Below are 23,975 nucleotides of genomic sequence, written 5' to 3'. Positions count from 1 at the left end.
ATTGATCCCTTTAGCCATCTTTATCTTTTAGCAACTGACTAAAAATTTTTGGTAGTTAAAAGGAACAAAAATCCATTAAAATCCATACCAAGTCATAAATTAATAGATTTGGAGGACACTTCCATAACCCACTGTGAATTAACTCATGCCATAGTTACCATAAAACTTTGTAACAGTCACGGAAACGTTAATAACTAAAGTTGTCTAATCTGCCTCGCCTTATTGCGTTGTACAGAACAAAGGTTTGGATTCATTCAATTTTACTACTTGCTTAATCAAGGAGTACAATTTCATGAGGGAATTTAAAAAAAAAAAAAAAAAAAAGCACCATTCTTACATTCTGAGAACACCCATATTCAAAACATTTCACATCACAAACTTAAGTAAACATCTAGTACTGAAACATTACACACATACTCGCTCACACACCTATTAGGACTTTAGGTTGAAAGCAATTCAAGTGCAAATTATGCTCTGAAAAGGAGACTGCAGCAATCAGCGTCCTAGTGAGGATAGGTAAAAGAAAAATTATTTGTACCAGTCCAAGCCATGTAAGTTACGTGTCCCTAGAGGACTGACGCAGTACTAGAAATATTTCAAATACTGATGGCATGGCAGACATCACAACTAATGGTGACAGATGATGGGAAGACCAAAGAATAAAGCACTAAAACTCAGAATCACTAAAGTGCCTAGCTGGCAGGGGGATTTTGCAGCAGTGCATAGTGGGAATGTCAACCAGGGATCTATCAATTGGCTAAAATGCAGCACCACAATTGCATAAAGAGAAAAGCATTAGATTTTGCAGTGCCTAGTATTTATGTTAGGCATGAGACAGGAGGATTGTTAAGGAACAGTTTCTAAAGTATTGTAGAAAAGTGGAAAGAAAGAATAGATTTAGAATGAAGTTAAGGTGCCGCTTGCCCATGTAGTCCCATAACCCTAAACAGAATTATTGAGCTGCCCCTGAAATAAATATTAAGGCCTGGTGACCCTTCAACAGTATAATGGCTTTCATGATCTTACAGCAGCAAAGACATGAATTGCACAGGGGAAACCTCCAAAATACAGCAATGGAGGTCTCAATCACCTTCAACAACACAAGATTGAGAAAGCTTCGGCAACTGATTCAAGAACCACGAAATAAAAAAGTACCCAGCAGTAAAACTCCGTTCCACCCAACCCGGGCCTCCCTCCTAAATACAGGAAGGTACAATACTACGTAAGCTTCAGTGCAGGCCAGGACAGCTCAAAAGAGCAGCTAAAAATAAAAAAGACCCAGGCACAGCTCATACTTCATACATGCTGTGTCTTGTTCTCCTTTAAAAGTGCCCTATACTTTATCCTAAATAAATAAAAGTAAGGTTTTGGGTAACCCGCAGGGCGGGTAGAGCTACTCAGTGTAGCAGCCATCCATGGCAATGGAACTGTGCCGATCCTTTGTGTAGGGGCAACTACCACCATTGGGGATGGCAGTCTTGGCAGCGATGCCGCAGTTCTTCAGGAGGTTGAAGCTGAAGGGGAGGATGGCATCTTTTGGTGGGAAAGGCTTCATGGTGGATAGGATAAGTGCCAAGCAATCCGCTACGTCTTTGTTGGGAGCACAGGCCAAGGCCGGGGTGTGACCTGCTGTCAAAAATGAAAAAAAAAGAAACGTCATGCAAAAATTACAGGCTCTTAATAATTAAAACCACTCCTAGGTGAATATTTTCTTATATCACAATTATGTTTCATTCTAAAAGTTGACTCACAGCCTACACAGTTTCAAATAAGGGAGCTTCCGTCTTCCGTCACCAACATTCTCATCTTTTCTTCACTACATGGGCGAGTTAACTGTCTGAGCACCTGTAATGAGCATTCGTGTACCTGTACCACTAAATGGCATTGCATAGCAATGAAAAACATGGCGCTAGAATCCGTACTTTTAAACCAAAGCAATAATGACAGCTCAATTATTTCCATTCTGAAAGGTTTTAATTACAGTAACCTTGACTTTTGGCCTCCTCGAATATGCTTGTTGCCTGGCATCAATACTGCAAGTCAGTGCTGAAATAGGAATGCTGAAAAGGAGTGCCAAAAAAAAAAAAAAAAAAGTGACAGAACCTGTCATCTCTATACCTTTTACAGGTGAGAGTCTCAAAAAGCCAATGTGTTAACATGACAGGCAGGCAACTAGAATTTTCAAAAGGAATGGTCCGCAAAGGTAGACGCCACAAATTCTTAAGGGCTAGTTTCCTTTAACCTCTCGACGCCGGCTGCACGCCATTATATGCGGCCACTCAGTAGGTGGGCCTAGACACCGAGCGGCCGCATGTATCCTGCCCAGTTAAAAGCGCTCCCTGCACGGTAGGCGGCGATGGGGGATCAGTAAGTTCCCGATGCATACTTGCAATTGATTTGACTTGTGACTTACTCTAACAGCAGTCACATGACCCGAATGCCCGCCTCAAGCTTTTAGAACTCTTAAAAGGGCCGGGAGGTGGTCGGTGATAAATTGTTAACTTACACACATCTGACAAAAGGAAAAGCATACAGAAACAATACAGAAATGTTAGTTTCCAAGCACTCATGCCAATTCCATACTTTCCAAGGGAAAAACCTGAAAGTATGTAGAGCAAGAGCACAAACTTTAATCTGCAAGCTTGCGACATTGACCCAAAGCCAGAAACAGCCCAACAGCTAGCACTGTAATACTTGACCAACGGCAGCACCTGTCTTAAATATGGTTGACAGCTTCATCAGAACTTGTGTGATATTAAACCATTAGTTCTTTTTAGCTTCCTCCCCCATCCTCTTCAACTTTTGGAAAAAACATTTTGGGGTGTGGGGTGAGTGCTGGTACCGGATTTTGATGGGTCTTTACTCCCGGCCGGATTGCCTAGGCTGCTAACTTTTTTTGGGTAATTTGTTTTTCTGTTCTCCCACCATGAAGCAGGAAAATATCTTATTAATTTATAAACTCCATAGCAAAAAGTGGAAACACTGCTGTGCCAGGATGTTAGAGAGAGCATCACTAGTTTGTACTCCCCCCCCCCCCCCCTTAAGGATAGGCAACCTGTCAGATTTTATTGCTGTATCCCCAATGGGAAAATCCACCCGCTTCTTTTTTCATGGTGACTTTTATAATTGGGATAGAAATAGGCCAGAAATCTCAAATTGTTTTTTTACAGCAAGCCAGCTGTCCATGTTTAAGGTAACAAAGTTGTGAATGTGGCCTTTCACATTAAATTGGGAGAAATAAAAGCACTCGTTTACTTTAGCCTAAAGATCTTTCCTAAGGTGGTCACACAGTGTTAGAATTTGAGCTGTGGGTGGGGCCCAGTCAGCACCCCACTGCTTGGCTTTTTGTCGAAGGAGCAGGTCAGAAAAGTTTTGGCTAAACAGTGCCTGCATTTAGATGCAGACACTGTCTGGGTATTCAGCAGCCAGTTGAATTGCCGCTGCTGAAAACAATAGCCAGCAGGAGATCCTCTATCCACCCACTTTAGCATGGACGGAGGAACCGTTGGATTTATCTGGTTTAGCCCAATGGCCAGCATAGAGAAAAAAAAAAAAAAAAAAACACATGTTGTAAATACCTAATAGTATTTTTGCAAGAGCCACATTGGTGCAATCCTCACCTTCCTCATCCACAGCCAAAACAGTAGCTCCTCTTGTAAGCAAAGCTTGGACAACAGATGCAAGCCCATTTCGAGCAGCAATGTGGAGCGGCCTAACAGGAAATTACAGATACAGTTTAGAGAAACATCCAATATAAGTCTGCTTTGAGCTTCTGAAATGTTTAAAGTACATGTTTGATGTCTTGTGTAAAATTAATCAGCAAACAACTTTCTAAATACAACTTTGATTTAACCACTTCCCGAGAATCGACGCAGCCATACGTCGGCTCAGAGAAGTGGTTGTACCAGGGTGATGCCTGCAGCTAGAGGCATCATCCCGGTACCATTTTTTTTTTTTTAGAGCCGGGGATCGGCTTTCAGGTGAAAACAGCCTATGCCGCTCGAGAGTGAGTGGGAAGGGATGCCCTGTCACGCCGCCTTCCGCGGCTCTGCCCAAACAACCAGCCGGCACAATCAAACCTGAATTCTCCGATGCAGTAACCCGGAAGTGATGGCCGGGTTACTCCGCGGATAAAAGGCACCGAATTTAAACAACTGTCAGTATTCAAAAATGCAGATTTCGGATTTTGAATACATTGAAGTGCAGTGGAGGGGTCTGGCCCCGATCCTTCCATAAAGAGTACCTGTCACTGCATATTACTGTTACAAGGGATGTTTACATTGCTTGTGACAGCAATAAAAGTGATCAGATGTATTATTTTTTTTAAACTGCTAAAATTAAAAAATAAAATAAATAGGGAGAAAATATTTTTTAAAGCGCCCCTGTCGATGTGAGCTCGTGCACGAAAGAAAACGCATACATAAGTTGTGCCCGCAAATGAAAGCGCTGTTCAAACCACACATGTGAGGTATTGCTGTGATCGCCAGAGCGAGAGCAATAATTCTAAAAAAAAGAGCTACTCTGCAACTCTAAACTGGTAACCGTTACATTTTAAAGATTCGCCTATGGAGATTATTATGTACCATAGTTTGTCGCCATTCCGCGGGTGTGCGCAATTTTAAACCGTAATATGTTAGGTATATATTTACTCAGCATGACATAGTCTTTCATAATATACAAAAAAAATGGGCTAACTTTACGGTTTTCTTTTTTTAAATGCAGTGAAAAATATTTTTTTTAAAAATGCCGTTTGAAAGACCGCTGCACAAATACAGTGTGACAAAAAATATTGCAACGACCGCCATTTTATTTTTCAGAGTGTTTGCTAAAACAATATTGGTGCAGTAGTACCAATAGGGGGAGAATTAGGGGGAGAATAGGCAGCTGAAAAGGGGGGAACTCTGCTTTGAGGCAGGTACACATTGTGACCACAAGTAGCTTTTAGGAATTAAGTGGTCAAGGGAAAGTCTGAAGAGGGCAAGTAAATCAGACATTCTGCATCCTAAGCATGAAGTGCCCTATGCATATGAACTGACATCTTGGCCTCCCACTCTTTCCAATTTAAGGCCTCTTTCATACGGGCATTCCGTATGTCCGTATATCACCCCATCCGTTTGCGGGTGATATACGGACATAATGCATGTCAATGGGATTGCGGATGTCAGCGGATGACCATCCGCCGACATAGGATTTGCGTCCTTTCAGTTCTGTTCCGTTTTTTGGAACCGAACAGAACCCTATTTTTCTTCCGTTTAAAAAATGGAAAGGATGCAAAATCCGATGTCAGCGGTGTCATCCGCAATTCCACTGACATGCATTATGTCCGTATATAATCCGCAAACGGATTGGGATGATATGCGCACATACGGACCGGATGACACAAGCGTTATCCGTGTCCGTAAAAAAAAAAAAAGTGCCGGAGCGGATCGCAATGCGGTCCGCGCCGTGTGAAAGAGGCCTAACTCGGTTATTTTACTCTTTGGTCTTTGGATTAGTGCTGCTCTTTCAGCTTTTCAAGCATCAACAGGTTTACTGCACCCATGTCCCTTAACCTCCCTGGCGGTATGATTCTTTTGGATTTTAGGTGCTGAAAGCGATACCATTATTTTGCATGCAATTCTTGTGAATGAGCAGCCCAAACCAACTGTATACATTATATATATATATATATATATATATATATATATATATATATATATATATATATATATATAATGTATACAGTTGGTTTGGGCTGCTCATTCACAAGAATTACATATATATATATATATATATATATATATATATATATATATATATATATATATATATATATATATATACACATAAATTATATATATATATATATATATATATATATATATATATATATATATATACACACACACATAAATTATATATATATATACACATAAATTATATATATATATATATATATATATATATATATATATAAAATATACACACAAACATATATATATATATAAATGGATTTTTGTAAAATCTTACCGTAAAATCCTTTTCTCTTAGCTCATTGACAGACGTAGTCCTCGGTGATACAGCACCTTCGGGTTTATGTTGCCTCCACAGGAGTAGGACTAGACAGGAAATAAAATGCTCTGGCCACACCTTAGGGGCAGTCCCAGAGGGTATATCCTCTCTCTCTCTGCCTCAGCAAATCAGTTATGTCACAAAAGCAGTCTTTAGAGAATTTAACCCAACCCAACTCAAAAACAGAGGGGCGGGTACTACGTCTGTCAATGAGCTAAGAGAAAAGGATTTTACGGTAAGATTTTACAAAAATCCATTTTTCTCTATCGCTCATTGACAGACGTAGTCCTCGGTGATACAGCACCTTCGGGAAGTCCCAGAGCAGTATCACAAATGAGGGGTGGGAAAATGGAAATCAAATCCAATCTAGAAGGCCCAACCGGTGCCAACTAGAAGTTTACAATGCTCATCCTTAATGATGAGACTCAACAAAAAAATTTTCAAACAGAAAAAAAAAAACCCTCGAGGTAGACCACCGGTCTCCTCAAATAGCGGCCTGCAAAACCTTGCGGCCAAATGAGGCATCCGCCGATGCCATCACATCAATTTTATAAAATTTTGTAAAGGTATGTACCGACGACCAGGTGGCCGCCTTACATACCTGAACCACTGACGCCTGATGGCGAAAGGCCCAGGAAGTACTGAGCGCTCGAGTGGAGTGCGCCCTAACAGGGAACGGAGGACTCTGACCCTTAATAGAATAAGCCTGTGCCACCGTCTGTCTAATCCATTTGGCAATAGTCGCGGCAGATGCAGGCAACCCCTTTCTGGGGCCATCCGTGATCACAAAAAGTGAATCCGTCTTACGGAACGATTCCGTAGCTTTCAGGTATACCCTGATTGCCCGAACCACATCCAAGGAATGCAACGCATGTTCCCGATGATGATTGGGCTGAGGACACAAGGAAGGTAGTACAATATCTTCATTCAGATGAAAATCTGAAACCACCTTTGGAAGAAAGGATGGCTTAGGATGAAGCACTACCTTATCCCTATGAATCACTAAGTATGGGCCTGGCATGATAAAGAAGCCAGTTCTGACACCCTGCGTGCAGAAGTGATAGCCACCAAGAAGGCCACCTTCTGGGATAATGTAAGCAAGGGAATCTCCCTGATGTTTTCAAAAGGAGGTTTCTGTAGAACCGACAAAACCAAATTAAGATCCCAGGGCGGTAAGGGCGCGCGGACTGGTGGAGCCAGGTGCCGCACCCCCTGGATGAAATTCCGCACCAAGGACTTGGTAGCTAAAGGTTTCTGAAAGAAGATTGCTAATGCTGAAACTTGACCCTTGATGGTGCTCAAGGCTAGCTTCTGCTCAACCCCTTTCTGCAGAAAGGCCAATATTCGAGTCACCGAATAGGTACGTGGAGGAAATCCTAAAGATTCGCACCACGCGATATAAGTCTTCCATGTGTGATAATAGACTCTGCTGGAAGTCGCTTTCCTTGCTTTAATAAGGGTAGGAATGACTGAAGCTGACAACCCTCTGTCCTTCAGTACTTGGGTCTCAATGGCCAGGCCATTAAAACCAGCGACTGTAAAGCACAATGGTAGATTGGTCCTCGAGACCGCAGACACTCCCTGAGACGCAGTTCCCACGGAACGTCCGCGACTAGCAAGTCCAAGTCGGCCAGGCCGGCTTGGCGAGGCCAGCCTAGAATTTCTAGGACCACTGGCACTGACGGGATTTGAACCAGGCGTCCCTAGAGCTATCTGGCCCCGACCATCCGAGAAAGTCTGGTCGTTCTCTGTTCCCACACATTTATCCGACACCTGATTCCTATCAGGAACGGTGATCTCTCCTGGTTGAATCTCAGGGACCGAAGTCACCCGGCTAGAGGCTTCTTGGTCTGTCTGGTCAACCAGATCCGATTCCTGTGGGGAATTGAGACTAATCTTAGGAAAAGGTAAAGTAAAAGATCTGTTCAGGGAACGGTGACTACCGCTCCCTGTAGCACTTAAATGTTGGAAGGGAAGAATCGCACCGGTAGTAGTAGTTGATGCTCGATCTAATGTCCTGAATACCGGTGAAAACGTCCCCCCACCCTCAAACCGGGTGGGGGCGTACCTTCAGGCTGTGTAATCCTTTGCTTCGGGTTTGGCTGAGTCGGTCCTCTGTTTGTCCGACCAGCCTTTCTTGAACCCTCCTGGAGGAGTCTTCCGCTTGTTCCAGCCGGGCGTGCGAACCCTTTATGGGCGGTAAAGAAAGGTCCTCGCTTGTTGCGAGGTCCCTTAGCTTTAGCAGCCTGTGGCAAGAAAGTGCTCTTGCCCCCAGTGGCATCTTTAATGATTTCATCTAGGGTGGCCCCAAATAGGCGATTCCCCTGAAAAGGGAGATTCGTCAAGGTCTTTTTGGAACCTAGGTCAGCTGACCAGCATTTTAACCACAGCACACGTCTGAGGATTACCGCTGACATAGATGCATGCCCTAATAGGGGAGTAGTGTCCAAGATAAACTGTAGCCCTTGTATAATCTGTTCCATCAAATCAGATGTTTCCTGGGGAATATCTTTTCCCCTAAGGTCTTGGCGTACCAATCTCGCCCATTCCGTAAGTGTCTGGGAAACTAGACCAATAACAATTACTGGTCTAAATGCTGACCCTATCAGAGAGAAGATGTGCGGGACTCTGCTTCCATCTTCCGATCCACCGGATCCTTAAAGGACGAAGTGTCCTCCACTGGGATAACCGTGGCTTTATTCAGCCTGGAAATAGGTGGATCCACCACTGGTGGTACCGTCCATTTTTTAATGAGGGATTCCTCAAACGGATAGCGTCTAGCAATACGCTTGGAAATAGTAAAGGTACGTTTAGAATGCTCCCATTCTCCTTTAATTTTATTACCAAAACACTTGGGTACAGGAAAAACCTTCACCGTTTTGATGGGCTTGTTAGTACCAAAGGGAATCTCTGTTTCAGTTGCCTCTGCCGGTAAAACCTCAAGTCTTAAGGTTTCCCGCACCGCCACAACTAGTGCGTCCACCAATGCTTCTTCCTGAATTATGGCGTAAGAATGCACGTCCTCCTCACTGTCTGAGGGAGCTTTACCTGAGATAACAGCCCTTGCAGAGGGACCTGCAGCTGCAGTGACCATCTCTGAATCTGAGTCAGAGGTGTCAGATATTATAGGGGTAGGCGGGGGTCGCTTTCTTGACCCCCGTCCCTGACAGGCCGCCTCCACCCGAGCCACCATAGACTCCAAAACTGCTGTAAATGCATCCATGCTCTGTGCACCGGCGGGTCCCGAGGCCCCCTCGAGGGAAACAGGTGGGGGTACTTGTGTGGCAGGGTTCATGATTATTCCAGTAACTACCCGGAAACTTCAATCCAACTTAAATAAAAAACTTTTTTTTTTTTTCCAGACCCCCAGCGCCACAAAAGCCCCTCAGTGTTACCTGCTAGGGATCCCTATCGAGCGAGAGAGAGAGAGAGAGAGATAGACCCCCAGGCTCACCACTTGATGCTCAGAGTTTACTTGCAACAGGTTACAGCGCTGTGTCCACAAACAGGAAGTCTTTTGGCTGGCTGCCCAGGAAGAAAGGAGGCGGCTCCGCCCCTCTGCACGCCTTCCGGCGCCTCCCCTAGCTCCACGAGGTGTTGGAGTCACCTCAAACATGGCCGCCCCCATGCTGCTACGCCAAAATGGCGGCCTCGTGCGATCTACGGCGGTTTGCACAGCATAGCGGCGTCCTGCAGTAACTAGGCATCGCAAAACCTTTCTCTCATGGAGATCAGCTTGACCGGCGGTACCGAACCCTGGCGGAACCGCATGGCCGTCGGGAGACCTGCTTCAGCTGGAGGAATGACCTGGCAAGCCGCATCCCTGTCCTGTGACTTCTGACAGGTAGGATACTTCTTGTAACACAGTAAGCTTCCAGTGCTGCCAAGACCAAGCCTGCAGGCTTTTTGTACACAAAAATCACACTCAATTAGGGGGATCTGTGACATGTTATAGGATAGAGGGGAACCCATCCTTACCATTACAGAGAGGGGCCCGCGTTCACCACAAGACCCGTCAGGGGGAAAAGGGGAACATACTACTCACCATACCGGAACCAGGCGGGCGCCATTCCTGACAGTACCCCTCTCCACCGAAGCTGGAGGGCTGTCGACCAATACGGACGCCGTGACTCATGGTCCTTGGCGTTTCAGCGAGACGTTTAACTCGCAGGGTCAGTCCCTCCAGTGGGACAATGTCGCGGCCGACCCAGCGCGGAGCTATGGCCTGCACGCGCTCGTAGGCTGAACTGGGGTGACCACTGGATCTCAACATCCCGCCCGTCGCCCAGTTCAGCTTTCTTGCTTGAAGATCTCACAGGAACACTGGAGAAAAAAAGCTGTCTAAAAAATCTTTTCTAAGAAAAAAATCCTGCCAGGACCGAAGATCCCAGCAAGGTATCTAGGTCCTTACTCCTGACTAGACAGAAAAAAACTGATTTGCTGAGGCAGAGAGAGAGAGGATATACCCTCTGGGACTGCCCCTAAGGTGTGGCCAGAGCATTTTATTTCCTGTCTAGTCCTACTCCTGTGGAGGCAACATAAACCCGAAGGTGCTGTATCACCGAGGACTACGTCTGTCAATGAGCGATAGAGAAATATATATATATATATATATATATATATATATATATATATAGACACATATACATATATTTACATAAAAAGTACAGTAAAAAACTGCAGGAAAGGGCACTGGGGGGCAATGTAATGTGATTTTATTTTGAACGGTATCAGTGCGTTTGGTGTGTTTTACATTTGAATTTGCCGCCGGTTCCACCCCCCGGCGGACGTCACGTCGCCGGAAGCCGGGGCTCGCAGACGATCGGGAGGAAGCTCCGCCGCCGCATACCGCTCGCAGTCTTCGCTGGATCCCGGAGAAAAGGTAAGTAAAACCTCTTCCAGCATCCAGCGATCTTCTTAGCGCTACCCCGAGTGTGACTCGGGGTTACCGCTTTTGGCTCTAAAATCTTACCACTCGGGAATACCGCTAGGAAGGTTAATGCAGTGTTTACAGCTCAGCCCTGTTTCATGTAAACAGTTATGTTAAAAATAATAGCAGTGTTTAAAAAAAGCAAGTAAAACTCAAAATCCTTATAACAGCTTTTATTTGCAAACGCATTGGGAACATTGCAGTCAACTCTAACTCAAAACACGAAGAAAGGTTTCAAATTTATTACTTTACAGAAAGTGAAGAAAAAGCAAAAACTGGATTTTTTGACTTACCATAAAATCCTATTCTCTTAAGTTCATTGACGGACGCAGTACTCTAATCCATATCAGTAAGGGTTATACTGCCCCCTACAGGAGTAGGACACTAGGCAGAAAAAAAAGTTCTGGCTATGCCTTTGGGCAGTCCCGGAGGGTACTTCCCCTCTCTTCCTGCATAGGATGTCAGTTTTAGATCAAAGCAGTGTCTGAAAAGTAACACCAACCCAATTCAAAAAAGAGGGATCCAAAAGAGCCATCTGCAGATGCCAGAACATCCACCTTATAAAACGTAGTAAGGGCGTGAACAGACGACCACGTAGCAGTCTTGCAACCTGAAGCACAGACACCTGTAAGGAGAAATGCCCAGGAAGCACTAGGCGCCCGAGTGGAAGGCGCCGAAACAGGGAATGATAGGATCTGACCCTTAATGGAATAAGCCTGCACCACCGTCTGTCCGATCCATCTGGAAATAGTCGCAGTAGACGCAGGCAGCCCTGTTCTAGGGCCATCCGTGAGTACAGAGAGTGAACCTGTCTCCCGAAAAGACTCAGCAGTCGCCAAGTACACCTCGAGTGCCCAAACTATATTCAGAGTATGCAATGCAGATTCCTCAGGATGTTTGGGCTTAGGACACAGATGGTAATACAATGTCCTTGTTCAAGTGAACACTAGAAACCACCTTCGGAGGGAAGGACGGATCCGGACGAAGTACCACTTGTCTCCATGAACCAATATATAGGGAGAACGACAGGACAAGGTCGCCAGTGCCGACCCTGCGCGCAGAGTGACGGCAACCAGATAGGCAGGGGATACCCCCGAATACTTGCAAAAGGAGGTTCGTGAAGAACCAACTGCACCAAATCAAGGTCTCCAGTTGGAGACGGAGGTCGCACCGGAAGTACTAAAGTGACACACCCCCTGGAAGAAGTTATGCACCAGGGAACGGGCGGCCAACGGTCTTTGGAAGAAAATTGCCAAAGCCGAAAACCTGACCCTTGATAGTACTCAAGGCCAACTTTTGATCAACTCCCCATTGAAGGGAAGCCAAGATCCGGGCCACCGAGTAAGAGCAAGGGAGAGCCCAAAGACTCGCACCACGCAATATACGACATTCTTGCACAATGAAAAATCAGCTTATAAGTGGCTTCCCACGCTTTAAGCAGGTTGGGAATTACTCAAGCAAACCTGTAGCACCTGACTTTCAACAGCCAAGCTGACAAAGCCAGCGACCGTAAAGCAGGATGGAAGATGGGCCCCGGAGACAATAAATCCTCCCTGAGTGCAAGTCTCCAAGGAGCGCCTGCGGCTAGCCTGACCAGGTCGGTTTACCAACCTCGGCGAGGCCAGTCCGGAGCCACGAGAATGTCCGGAATCCCTTCCGCCTCTATCCTGCAAAGAAGTATTGGCAGCAACTTGAGAGGAGGAAAGGCAGACACAGCAGCTGATCCTGACCTTCACCCACCTGTGATCGCTGACACGCGAGAATGCCGGCGTCATCCTTGCGCAGGTGACCATCTCACCGAAACAACCAGTGCAACCACCAGCTCCTGTATCATGCGCGGCAGGGGAGGTAGAAATGTCATCCTCATTATCCGAGGAGACAGGGCACGAGGTAACAGACCAGGCAGGCCCACGTCTGTGGCGGCTGAGACAGACTCAGAATCCGAGACAACAGATGAGGTAGGTGGAGAAACGTTTCAGCGCACCTCGCTCTCTCAAGGCCACCTCCACCCGGGACCCAAAACAGGACAGAGGGAAACCCAGGAGTGCGAGGGTCCAACCACCCCAAGGAGGGGCACGCGTCCACCACAAAATCCGCCAGGGAAGAGGGGGGGGGGGGGGGGAAGTTTACTCAGCGTACCAGGAACACAGGCGGGCACAATCTCCTGACAGGACCCCTCTCTGCTGAAGTGGGGGTCTGTCGGGCAAATAGTAACGCTGCGACATAGGCCTGTCTTGTGTGACCTTGCGAGATGTCTAACTCGCAGGGCCAGTCTCCGTCCAGTGGGACTAGGTCACGGCCGACCCAGCGCGGAGCTAAGGTTTGCACGTGCTCGCTGGCCAGCTGGGGTGACCACTGGATCTAGATTATCTAGCCCGTCGCCCAGATCCAGCATAGTTGCTTAAAGATCTCACAGGAAAAAAATCCGGAGAAAAAGCCAGCTAATAAAAAACCATCTACATAAAAAAAGTACTTTTTATGCCAGGACCAAAGATCCCAGCAAGGAACTAGGTCCTTACTCCTGACTAGGCAGATTATAACTGACATCCTATGCAGGAAGCGAGGGGTGTACCTTCCGGGACTGCCCATAGGCATAGCCAGAACTTTTTTTCTGCCTAGTGTCCTACTCCTGTAGGGAGCAGTATAACCCTACTGATATGGATCAGAGGACTCTGTCCGTCAATGAACGATAGAGAAATTAGGCTTTTCCAAAAACAGAGTTGGGTACTGGTAGAAATCTTCCAGGGCAGCATGAGAGATAGTTTCCTCCCACCTGAAAAAGGAAACACAATAGTCCACCATTATAAAAACTTCAGGTCATACCTTCTGCCTCAGTAATCTCAAAGCACTGAAGGACCCTCAGTGGCTTACGAATCCACAAAACTTTTCATATTGTTGTGTAGGGCGGGAATGAGTGCTGCCCTGGAAGACTTCTTAGAAAAAGAGTTACCAGGTACCCAACTGTTTTCTCTAATCGTCTTCCAGGGCAGCATCTGAGAGGATGTACCAAGCAATACTTACTAGGGAGGGGAGAAAGTCTGGAGCACTTTGCAACCAAACATTGATTCTGCCTGGACAGCTGGTCAATGCAGTAATGACTGGAAAAGGTATTGAAGCTCGACCATGTTGCTGCCCTGCAGATCTGCTCTGATGATGCCCCGGCTCTTTCAGCAGTTGATACCCAAGCCCTTGTCAAGTGGACTGTGACTCCGCTTGGGGGGGCAAGGTTTAAAGCCTGCTAGGCTGTCTGAATAGCAAGCTTTATATATATATATATATATATATATATATATATATATATATATATATATATATATATATATATATAGCTATTGTACTTTTGAGGACTGCACGGAGAATGAATAGCGTGGTTTTTTTTCCCCAACCTTTAGTTCTCTCAAGGTAAGTTATCAGGATCTTCCCTACATCCAGCTTGATGTAGGTGACTTTTCGCCCTATCCCTTGAATTTGTTACCATGCATAGGGTTTGGGGGGAGAAGAATTTTGGGAGCTATACATTCATTTTCGCCACAACAGGTCCCCCCCCCCCCAGACTCGGGGGTCCATAGAAAGGTTTCTTGGTTCAAGCACCATTCCGTCTGCCTTATGATCTTCCGGCTTAGGAAATCTGCCAGTGTGTTGTCTGTTCCCTTTAGATGGATGGCAGAGATTAATCTGATGTTTCTCTCGCCCATAACAGTGTCGTTTGTCAGCTCCATGAGACAGAGTGGTTTTGTTCCCCCTTGTCTGTTCAGGTATGCCACCTTTGTGGCGTTGTCTGATTTAAGCACCTCCTCTACGGCTTTTAACACCTTCAGGTTTCAGCATGCTTGGGACCTGTGGTGGTTCCATTTTCCTTGTGTGCAGCAGTCCACCATATGTGCTCCCCATCCTAGGGCACTGGTGTCCGTGGTGATCCGCACAGGATCAGTCGGTGTCCATTTGCGGCCTTCGAGGTAAGTTAGTGGCCTGAGCCACCACTGTAGTGTTCTTTTGATTGCATGAGAAAACAAGATATTTGCCTCTAGAGATGATGCCTTGCCATCCCACCGGGCCAAAATGTGATTCTGTAATGGTCTCATGTGGAGCTAAGCCCAGGTGATGGCTGGGATTGAGGACGTTATCAGTCCCAATACTGCCATGCCCACGTCTTACAGTCATGAATTTGGTCTCTACTAGAGATACCATCACTTCCTTGATTTTTATGATTTTTTCCTCCGTTAGGAAGATCTTGGTCATTTTGGCATGTAGTATGTAGCCCAAGTCCATGATCCTTTGGCTTGGTGTTAGCTGTGACTTGTTCACTATCCACCCTAAGCCCTGCAGGTAAGACATGCTTTTGTGTAGATTGGCGTACAGCTTGTCTACTGACTCGCCGAAGAATAGTAGATCGTCCAGATATAGTACAACTCCTATGCCTTGCTGCCTCAGACTTTTTAGGGTTTCTGCCATTATCTTTGAATAGATCCTGGGTGCTAAGGAGATGCCAAACGGCAGAGCTGTGTATTGAAAATGTAGCATGGTAGCCGGGCTCTGGACCGCAAATCTTCGGTATTTTTCATAGCTCTTTTCTAATTGGTACATGTAGATATGCATCTTGCAGATCTACCGTGGCCATGAATGCTCCTGCCGGGAGAATATTTCTGACCGAGTAGATGGATTCCATCCTGAACCATTTGTGTCTTTTACTTTTGTTGAGTGGCTTTAGGTTCAGTATAAGCCTTAGCTTGCCTGATGGTTTTTTCCTCACAAATATGTGCGAGTAGTCTCCCGTTTCTTCTTCTCCTGGCGGTACCCTGGCAAACCACTTTCTGTACTATTAAGGGCTGCCTTATTAAATCTCCTGACTGACTAAAGGGCGTTTTCTTCTGGCGCTCTTTTTGGAATGAGGAAACCCCTTTTTGGCTGCGGTTCTATCTAGGACCATTTTCAAGTCCAGTCCGTATAGTAGATCGACCACACAAGGAATGCTGCATAATATAGTTTTGGACGCAATGTCCCCTCTCCAAGGCTCTCCTGGCTGAAATGATTAGGCCAGTGGTTCTAGCCAATGTCCTTACGGACACAGCTGATGCTTCTGCTAGGAACGCTGCCACTCTGGTTAGCATAGGAATGGTTTTCACTAGCTGCTTTCTTGGGGTATCTCCTAGTAGCTCTTGCAACTGTGTTAGCCAGGCTAATAGGGTCCTTGCCGTGCAAGTGCAAGCTATGGCTGGATTAAGGTTCGCACCTGCAGCTTCCAAAGCTCTTCTCAGAAGTGCTTCTATATTTTTGTCCATAGGATCAGCGAGAGTACTGGAGTCGTCGAAAACCGATTTGTTTGCGACTTTGGCAAGGGGGGCATCTACTTTAAGGTATTTTTCCCTGGGCTTAGTGTCCTCCTCTGTGAAGGGATATCTGCGTTTAATCGCGGCTGGGGTAAAGAGCTTATATTCCGGTTCTTCCCATTCTTTCTTGGCCAAGTTTTTCCATTTTTTTGCTCTTTGATACCAGAGTGTCTGCTATGGCTCTTAGTAAATCATCCGAGTCAGAGCATAGGCCATTTACGGATTCTGAATCAGAGACATCTGAATCAGATCCCTCCTTCACTTGATTCACCTCATCCCCGCTGTAAGAGGGGATGGGTATCTTGCTGGTACTGGCCTGACTGGAGCTCGCTGGAGCCTCCAGTTTTTCTATGGCTGTACGAAGAGGACCAGTTGTGCTTTTGATTTACTTTTTAAAGGATTCAAACATGTGACTGACTGACTCTTTAGCCACCATTTTGTTGATGCATTTTTGGCAGAGTGTTTTTTTCCATTCTGGAGGAAACATGTGACTGCAATAGGCACGTGCTTTGCTACTGGTCTTTGCCTTTTTCTCTTCTGGGGCCTTTGCCTGCAAAAAAAACAGAAAAAGGACCCCATGAGGTAGGCAGTTGCCATACACTACCATACAAAATGGTTTGTGGTGAGGTAAAGGCAGAGTGCTCTGGCTCATCTTGGATCTACAGGACAGGGTGAGGCATTGGACATGGTCAGTCCCAGGAAAAGGAATCCCAGCATAGGGACCTTTATGCAGTTTGATGGACATACCTGAATAGTCGTTTTACTGGAATCCTGTGGTCTTTCTTGAAGATAAGTCCATCTGCTGCTGGCATTTGTTAAACTCTTGTCAGTTTTCGTCTTTTAAATTTTCACCGCCGCCCAGAAGTGACGTCAGCGGATGTTCTCTGCTCTATCATCCGACTTCCACCCTCTACATGATGGCTGCGGACCAGAAGCGATATTTCCTTTGTTTTCTATTATAGTTTGGGGTGTGCGGCCCTCTCCCCCCATATGTGTTTTTTCAATTTTTAAACTCAAACATTTAGGCCTCATGAAATTATTTAATGATGTGGCGCTTTGCTAATAAGTGATAATAGTATATGTAAACAAAGCAATCTCGTGTAGCATAGTGCAGTCCTTAAAGAGGAAGTAAACGGTTCCTTTTTTTTCCCCCCTGCAAAGTAAATGCATAATGTGCTAGTATGCATGTCCATTAAGACTTGAAATTTATTAAGGTTGCGGGGAGGCACAAACGTCATGCCTGCATTTAATACTAGTTTCTCTTCATCACTGAGATTAAAGAGGCCTGTGTCAGTTACACCCCCCTTCTTTTAAGACCAGAGTCTCCTCCCCCTCTGGACCCTCATTTTATTCTATGCTTCTTTTGAATTCGTTTTTTCCTTCGGGGAAAAAAACGTTGCCCGTTATTGTAGGAACCATAGGGCGTATTCCCATTAGCTGGGGAATCATTCCTATTGTACTACTGGGAAGGTCTGTTGGGACCATAGAGCCTATTAGTTAGATAGGGAGATCCCAACTGCCCATGGTTGTTTCCCCCCCAGTAACTATTATCCTGTCTCTCCCGGCAATACTCATCCAAATGTCGGGTAATGTATCTATGTATTTAAACGAGCAGTTTTCTGCCAGTAATCGACGTCCAGAAAGACTTTTCTGAACATCCTGTGTGCATGGAGCCTTACTGTATAAAGTGAAAAATGTGAATCACTGAATATTTAGTTATATAAGCACGGTTTCTGAAAACTGCTTCACATCTGTGTTGTATGGAGTCGACTAACTTCTGGCACCTGTGAACAGGTATTCCAGCCCAAAACAAAATGCACTACATTCCACAATTCCTCTGCATTTCTTGGTTTTACCTCAGAAAAAGCATTTTCGATGTCACCCCACAAGTTTTCTCTTGGATTGAAGTCTGGGGATTGGGCTGGTGCACTCCATAACATTAACCTTGTTGGTCTGGAACCAATATGCTGCTCGCCTACTGGTGTGTTTAGGGTGGTTGTCTGGTTGAAACACCCATTTCAAGGGAATTTCCTCTTCGGCATAAGGCAACATGACCTCTTCAAGCATTTGCGATAAATAGGCCCAACACAATAGTAAGAGAAAAATTCCGATATCATGATGCTTGCATCACAATGCTTCACTGTCTTCACAGTGTACCGTGGAATGAATTCAGTGTTTAGGTGTTGTCTGACAAACTGTCTGTAACCCGTAGACCAAAAAAAGAACAATCTTGCTTTCTTTGGCAAATTTTAACCTCTTCAGCACGTCATTTTTTCAACAATGGGATTTTGCGGGGGCTTCTTGCAGATGGCTTGGCTTCACATAGGTGTCTTTGAACTGTTACAGTACTTTCTGGTAATTGTAAACCTTCTTTGATCACCTTGGACCTGATCATTGGCTGAGTCTTTGCCAATTTTGTTTATTCTTCGTTCCATTAGAACGGTGGTTTTTCATTTTCTTCCACGTCTTTTTGGTTTTGGGTGCCATTTTAAAGCATCCGAGATCATATTAGCCAAGCAGCCTATCTCAGTCTCTGAAATTCTTTATATGTTTTCCCCTCTCTAATCAGCTTTTTAATAAAAGTACGCTGTTCTTCTAAACAATGTCTGAAACGACACATTTACTAAGATTTGCAGAGAAATGCACTATATCCAGCATGTAAAACATTTGCTACCTTCGTTTGCTACCTTCGTTCTTAAATAAGGGCCACCTTTTTGACACCATTTTAACAGACTGAAGGACCTCACTAATTGAAATCCACACTGCTATTATTTTGAACACGCCCCTTTCAATTAATGAATTACACACAATAAGCAGCACAATTACTCTACTGCACCTACTAGTAAATTATCTGCCATGTAGAAATAGGATTTTTTACCAAAAACAGTGATCTGGTTCGTAATGTTGGACTGCTAATATTTTTAACACAACTGTACATAACGCCCATGAATGATCTAAAAATTATGCTGGTTAGGCAAGTGTGAAAAAATGGTAAAATGTGTTGGATTTAATGACCATGGAACCTACAGAAAAGAGGATTTATAACTGCACAGCTAACATCACTTACATTTGCAGCATGCTGTTTGTTGCATTGATAAGGCCAAGGTCCCGAGTCTCCCCTAGAAGCAGCAAGGCACACTTCTCATGACCCTGGGAAAAAACAACACCAAATTAGCCAGCTCACATTTACAAAGCAAAGTCACACTAGAATATACGGATAGTTGAAAAGGTGTAATATCTTAAACTACTATCAAGAACTGCTCCATACACACAGACTAAAATCTTAGGCTACATTCACACCGGTGTGAATTGAAGCAGCAGGAATCATCTGATTGTTGTTGTGGCTCTGAGCGGCTAGGTTCAACCACTGGCCTAGTTCCTATATTGACAGGTCGGCAGCAGCCGCAGCTATTTGCATCTCTCTGCACAGGCACGAATACCTGCAGCAGCTGGTGACCTGTCATTATAAGGCCTGGTTCACAACTATGCAGGTTGTAGTTTGCATATTCCAGGTGCATTTACGTTTTTCAATACACATTTTTGATCCACTGAAGACTAAAACCAAAAACCAGTCCCTGGCCCTTTCCATAAAATGCAAATATGTGAATGTGACCCATAGTAAACCATGTTGAATGGACTGTAGTGTGTTTCTCCAAAACTGAAAATTCACAAAAAAAAAAAATGCATAGGTGTGAGCAAGGCCTAAGGAACAAGGCTGCTAGCCACACCTAGCTGCTCAGAGAAGATCCCTACCGCTACAATTTGCGCCAGCCAAAATCGCCGGTGTGAATGTATCTTTAAAGTTAGTAATGGCTACTCATTGGTACCACGTTGCATAATAAGCTAAACTAGATAATGACATTTTATATTCTAGAAGTTTTTTTTATTTCTATATCTAGCCAAAAACATTCACTTCATGTGGAATAAGGGCTTCAAGGGCAGAATATGGAATACAATGTTGTAGAAAATACCTTGCTGCAGGCTAAGTGAAGAGCAGTGTTCTTGTTTATATCCATCACAGTTAAATCAGCCTTCATGTGAAACAGCAGGAACTCTGCAAAATAGATAATTACCAACACACTGGCAATCAAAAATTAGAAATACATAGTGCTGGCTAGAGTGCTATAGCATGGCTGATAGATACTGATCCAATTAATTCACACTAGTGTGGGTTTCCTGATGCACTCCACCCTCCTCCTTCCCTTCAATCCCCATTCCCTCCCCCTTTACTTTTTTGTTTCTTCTCTCCCGTTTATAATAAACAAACTTTTTTGTCGAAAGCCATGGAATACAGGTCTCTGGCAGGCAGCCAGTGCTGGAATCACACCTTCGGCTGTAAGGGTCCTTTCACACGGAACAGACCGTTTTTTGATCCGCTCCGGCACTTTTTTTTTTTTTTTACGGATGACACTTGTGTCATCCGGTCCGTATGTCCGTTTATCATCCCATCTGTTTGCGGATGATAAACAGACATAATGCATGTCAATGGGATTACGGATGTCAGCGGACGATACCGCTGACATCCGTTTCTGCGTCCGTTCCGTTTTTTTTAAACGGAAGAAAAAACAGAATTTTTGTAAAATCTTACCGTAAAATTCCTTTCTCCGAGACCTCTGACAGTCGCCGCCCACTCATACAGTCTTCACCAATGGGTATTGACCTCTTATCCACAGGAGCAAGCTAGGCATAAGACTTGTTAAAAACAAAGCAATTTACATACACACCTACAGGGGGCTGCCCTCTGGTCCAATACCCCCGGCTAGCCTCATTCCCAATTCAGTTTGGTAGCAAGCAGTAGATAGTCCATGAACCCCAAAAGAGGGGCGGGGCGGCGACTGTCAGAGGACTAAGAGAAAGGAATTTTACGGTAAGATTTTACAAAAATTCAGTTCTCACTTACGTCCTCTGACAGTCTCCGCCCACTCATACAGTCTTCACCAATGGGATGTCCCAAAGCAGTGTAGACATGAGGGGTGGGAAGCGCAACCGTCACAAAGGCAACGAAGCACCCAATTCAGAGAGAGGAACCTTATCTGAACAGAAAGGTAAACACTCTGGGCAACCGAAAAGCTCAACTGGAGCAACAACCCAGGAAAGCAAATAACCAAGGGGAAAACAACCCCAACAGACAGGGACCGGCAAAGCCAGGGCCCCCTCAAGGTACCACCGCACACAGAACTTTTGCGGCCAAAGGAGGCATCCGCCGATGCCAAAACATCAAGTTTGTAAAATTTGGAGAAGGTGTGCACGGACGACCAAGTCGCAGCCTTTAACACCTGGCCCACCGAAGCCCGATGTTGGAAGGGCCATGACGCCCTCACCGCTCTGGTAGAGTGCACCGTGACAGGGAAGGGCGGAACCCGTACCTTAAGCGAACAGGCCTGTACAATCGTCTGTCTGACCTATCTTGAAAATGGTTGCCACAGACGCAGCTGTACCCTTCCGAGGTCCCTCAGGAAGGACAAAGAGAATCCGACTCCCGTAAGGATTCAGTGGACGACAGAGAAACCCTGATCGCCCGGACAACATCCAAGGAATGCAAGGCAAACTCCTGAGGATGCGGGGGATTCGCACACAGTGAAGGTAAGACAATGTCCTTGTTAAGGTGAAAATCAGAAACCACCTTAGGAAGGAAAGATAGGTTAGGTAGTTCAAGTCCCAAGGAGGTAAAAGTGCTCTTCCGAGGAGCCAAATGACGCATCCCTTGAATAAAGGTGCGTAACAAAGAATTAGATGCCAAGGGGCGCTGAAAAAGGAACGCCAGTGCAGATAACTGGCCCTTAATCATGGTCAACGCAAGGCGCTGGTCCACACCCGATTGCAGGAAGGCTAACACCCTCGCCACCAAAAAGTAGCGGGGATGGAACCCCTGGGATTCACACCAGGCGAAATAAGCCTTACAGGTACGATAATAAATCTTACCTGACGAGGCCTTCCTAGCCTTGAGTAAGGTAGTAATGACCGCCGATGAGAGACCCCTGTCTCTCAAGACCTGGCTTTCAACAGCCATGCCGTCAAAGCCAGTGACTGTAAAGCAGGATGGAAGATCGGCCCCTGAGACAGAAGATCGTCTCGTTGTGGGAGCCGCCAGGGAGGCTCGACGACCAGTTGCATGATGTCCGCGTACCAAGACCGGCGCGGTCAGTCTGGGGCCACTAGAATCACCAACCTCGGTTCCGAGACCAACCTGCAAAGGAACCTGGACAACAACTGAATCGGGGAAAAGGCATAAATCAGGTGATACAGATTCCAAGGCACTACCAACGCGTCCGCCAGAGGGTCGCGTGTTCCTGCCACGAACCTTTACACCTTGTTGTTTAGCCGAGACGCGAACAGATCCACATCCGGGGATCCCCACCGCGCTCACAGCATCTGAAACACCTCCGGGTGTAGGGACCATTCCCCCTGGTCCAGGGTCTGGCGACTCAGATAATCGGCCTGCCAGTTCTCCACACCTGGAATGTGAACTGCCGAAATCGCCGGGACCTGCGTCTCGGCCCAAGACAGAATCTCGGCCACTTCCTTAGCCGCCCGGGCACTCCTGGTGCCCCCTTGGTGATTGATGTAAGCCATCGCAGTTGCGTTGTCTGTCTGCACACGCACAGGGCGGCCCTGAAGACGATCCGACCAACTGGGCAAACAGAGCCTGATTGCTCGCAGTTCCAAGACATTTATCGGAAGGGAGGACTCCCCCTCCGACCAAGTGCCCTGGGCAGACATATTGCCCAGAATGCCACCCCAGCCGACAGGCTGGCGTCCTTGGTTACCACAGTCCATAGCAATGGTCGAAAGGATTTTCCTTCCTTCAGAGCCGGAGACTGGAGCCACAACAGAAGATCCGATCTGACTTGGGGGCTCAAAGAGATCCTCCTTTCCAAGGAGCGAGGATGCCTGTCCCACCTGGTCAGAATCTCCGCTTGCAGAGATGGTGTGTGGAACTGTGCAAATGGTACCGCCTGGAAAGCCGACACCATCAAGCCCAGGGACTGCATGCAGGTCCGGAGCGCAGAGAACTCGTTGTCCCCGAAGGACTTGACCTCGTCCTGCAGAGTCCGGAGTTTTCCCTCCGGAAGAAAGACCTTCGCCTAGGTTGAGTTCAGAATCATCCCCAGGTAAGGGAGACGAACAGAAGGGGACAATGTCGACTTCTGAAAATTGATGGTCCACCCATACTCCAGGAGCGTTTGAACCGTGGCTGACAGATCGCGCAACAGAGTGGCACTGGAAATCGACCTTAAAAAGGAGGAGATTGTCCAGGTACCCCAGGATGGCAATCCCCTGTACCCAAAACAAGGCAAGAACAGGAGCCAACACTTTGGTAAAAACCCTCGGAGCCGAAAAGCGAGGCCGAAAGGCAACGCCACAAACTGATAGTGATCCTCCGTAATTGCGAATCGGAGGTACAGTGCCTTGCAAAAGTATTCGGCCCCGTTGAACTTTGTGACCTTTTGCCACATTTCAAGCTTTAAACATAAAGATATAAAACTAATTTTTTGTGAAGAATCAACAAAAAGTGGGACACAATCATGAAGTGGAACGAAATTAATTGGATATTTCAAACTTTAACAAATAAAAAACTGAAAAATTGGGCGTGCAAAATTATTCAGCCCCCTTAATACTTTGTAGCGCCACCTTTTGCTGCGATTACAGCTGTAAGTCGCATGGGG

At 45.9% G+C, this 23,975-nt stretch overlaps 1 protein-coding gene across 2 annotated transcripts in view; it reads right to left on the bottom strand.

The window, feature by feature from the left end:
- Positions 1 to 310: 310 nt before the first annotated feature.
- The window catches only part of ANKRD52 (ankyrin repeat domain 52), a 223,126-nt gene continuing 199,461 nt past the window's right edge, over positions 311 to 23,975 (bottom strand). The window contains exons 26-29 of one of the 2 annotated variants that reach the window (XM_082245880.1): positions 20,280 to 20,362; positions 19,376 to 19,458; positions 3,621 to 3,712; positions 311 to 1,626 (exon numbers count right to left, since the gene is read on the bottom strand). In XM_082245880.1, the coding sequence (XP_082102006.1) occupies positions 1,394 to 1,626; positions 3,621 to 3,712; positions 19,376 to 19,458; positions 20,280 to 20,362 (491 nt within the window). In that variant the 3' untranslated portion in view covers positions 311 to 1,393. Of the gene's footprint in view, positions 1,630 to 3,620; positions 3,713 to 19,375; positions 19,459 to 20,279; positions 20,363 to 23,975 lie in introns of both variants that reach the window. The other variant, XM_082245879.1, reaches the window with a different exon arrangement.

The sequence above is a fragment of the Pelophylax lessonae genome (genome assembly GCF_965119305.1).
Source record: "Pelophylax lessonae genome assembly, chromosome: 2".
Lineage (NCBI taxonomy): Eukaryota > Metazoa > Chordata > Amphibia > Anura > Ranidae > Pelophylax > Pelophylax lessonae.
This window is presented reverse-complemented; position numbering and strand designations above follow the sequence as displayed.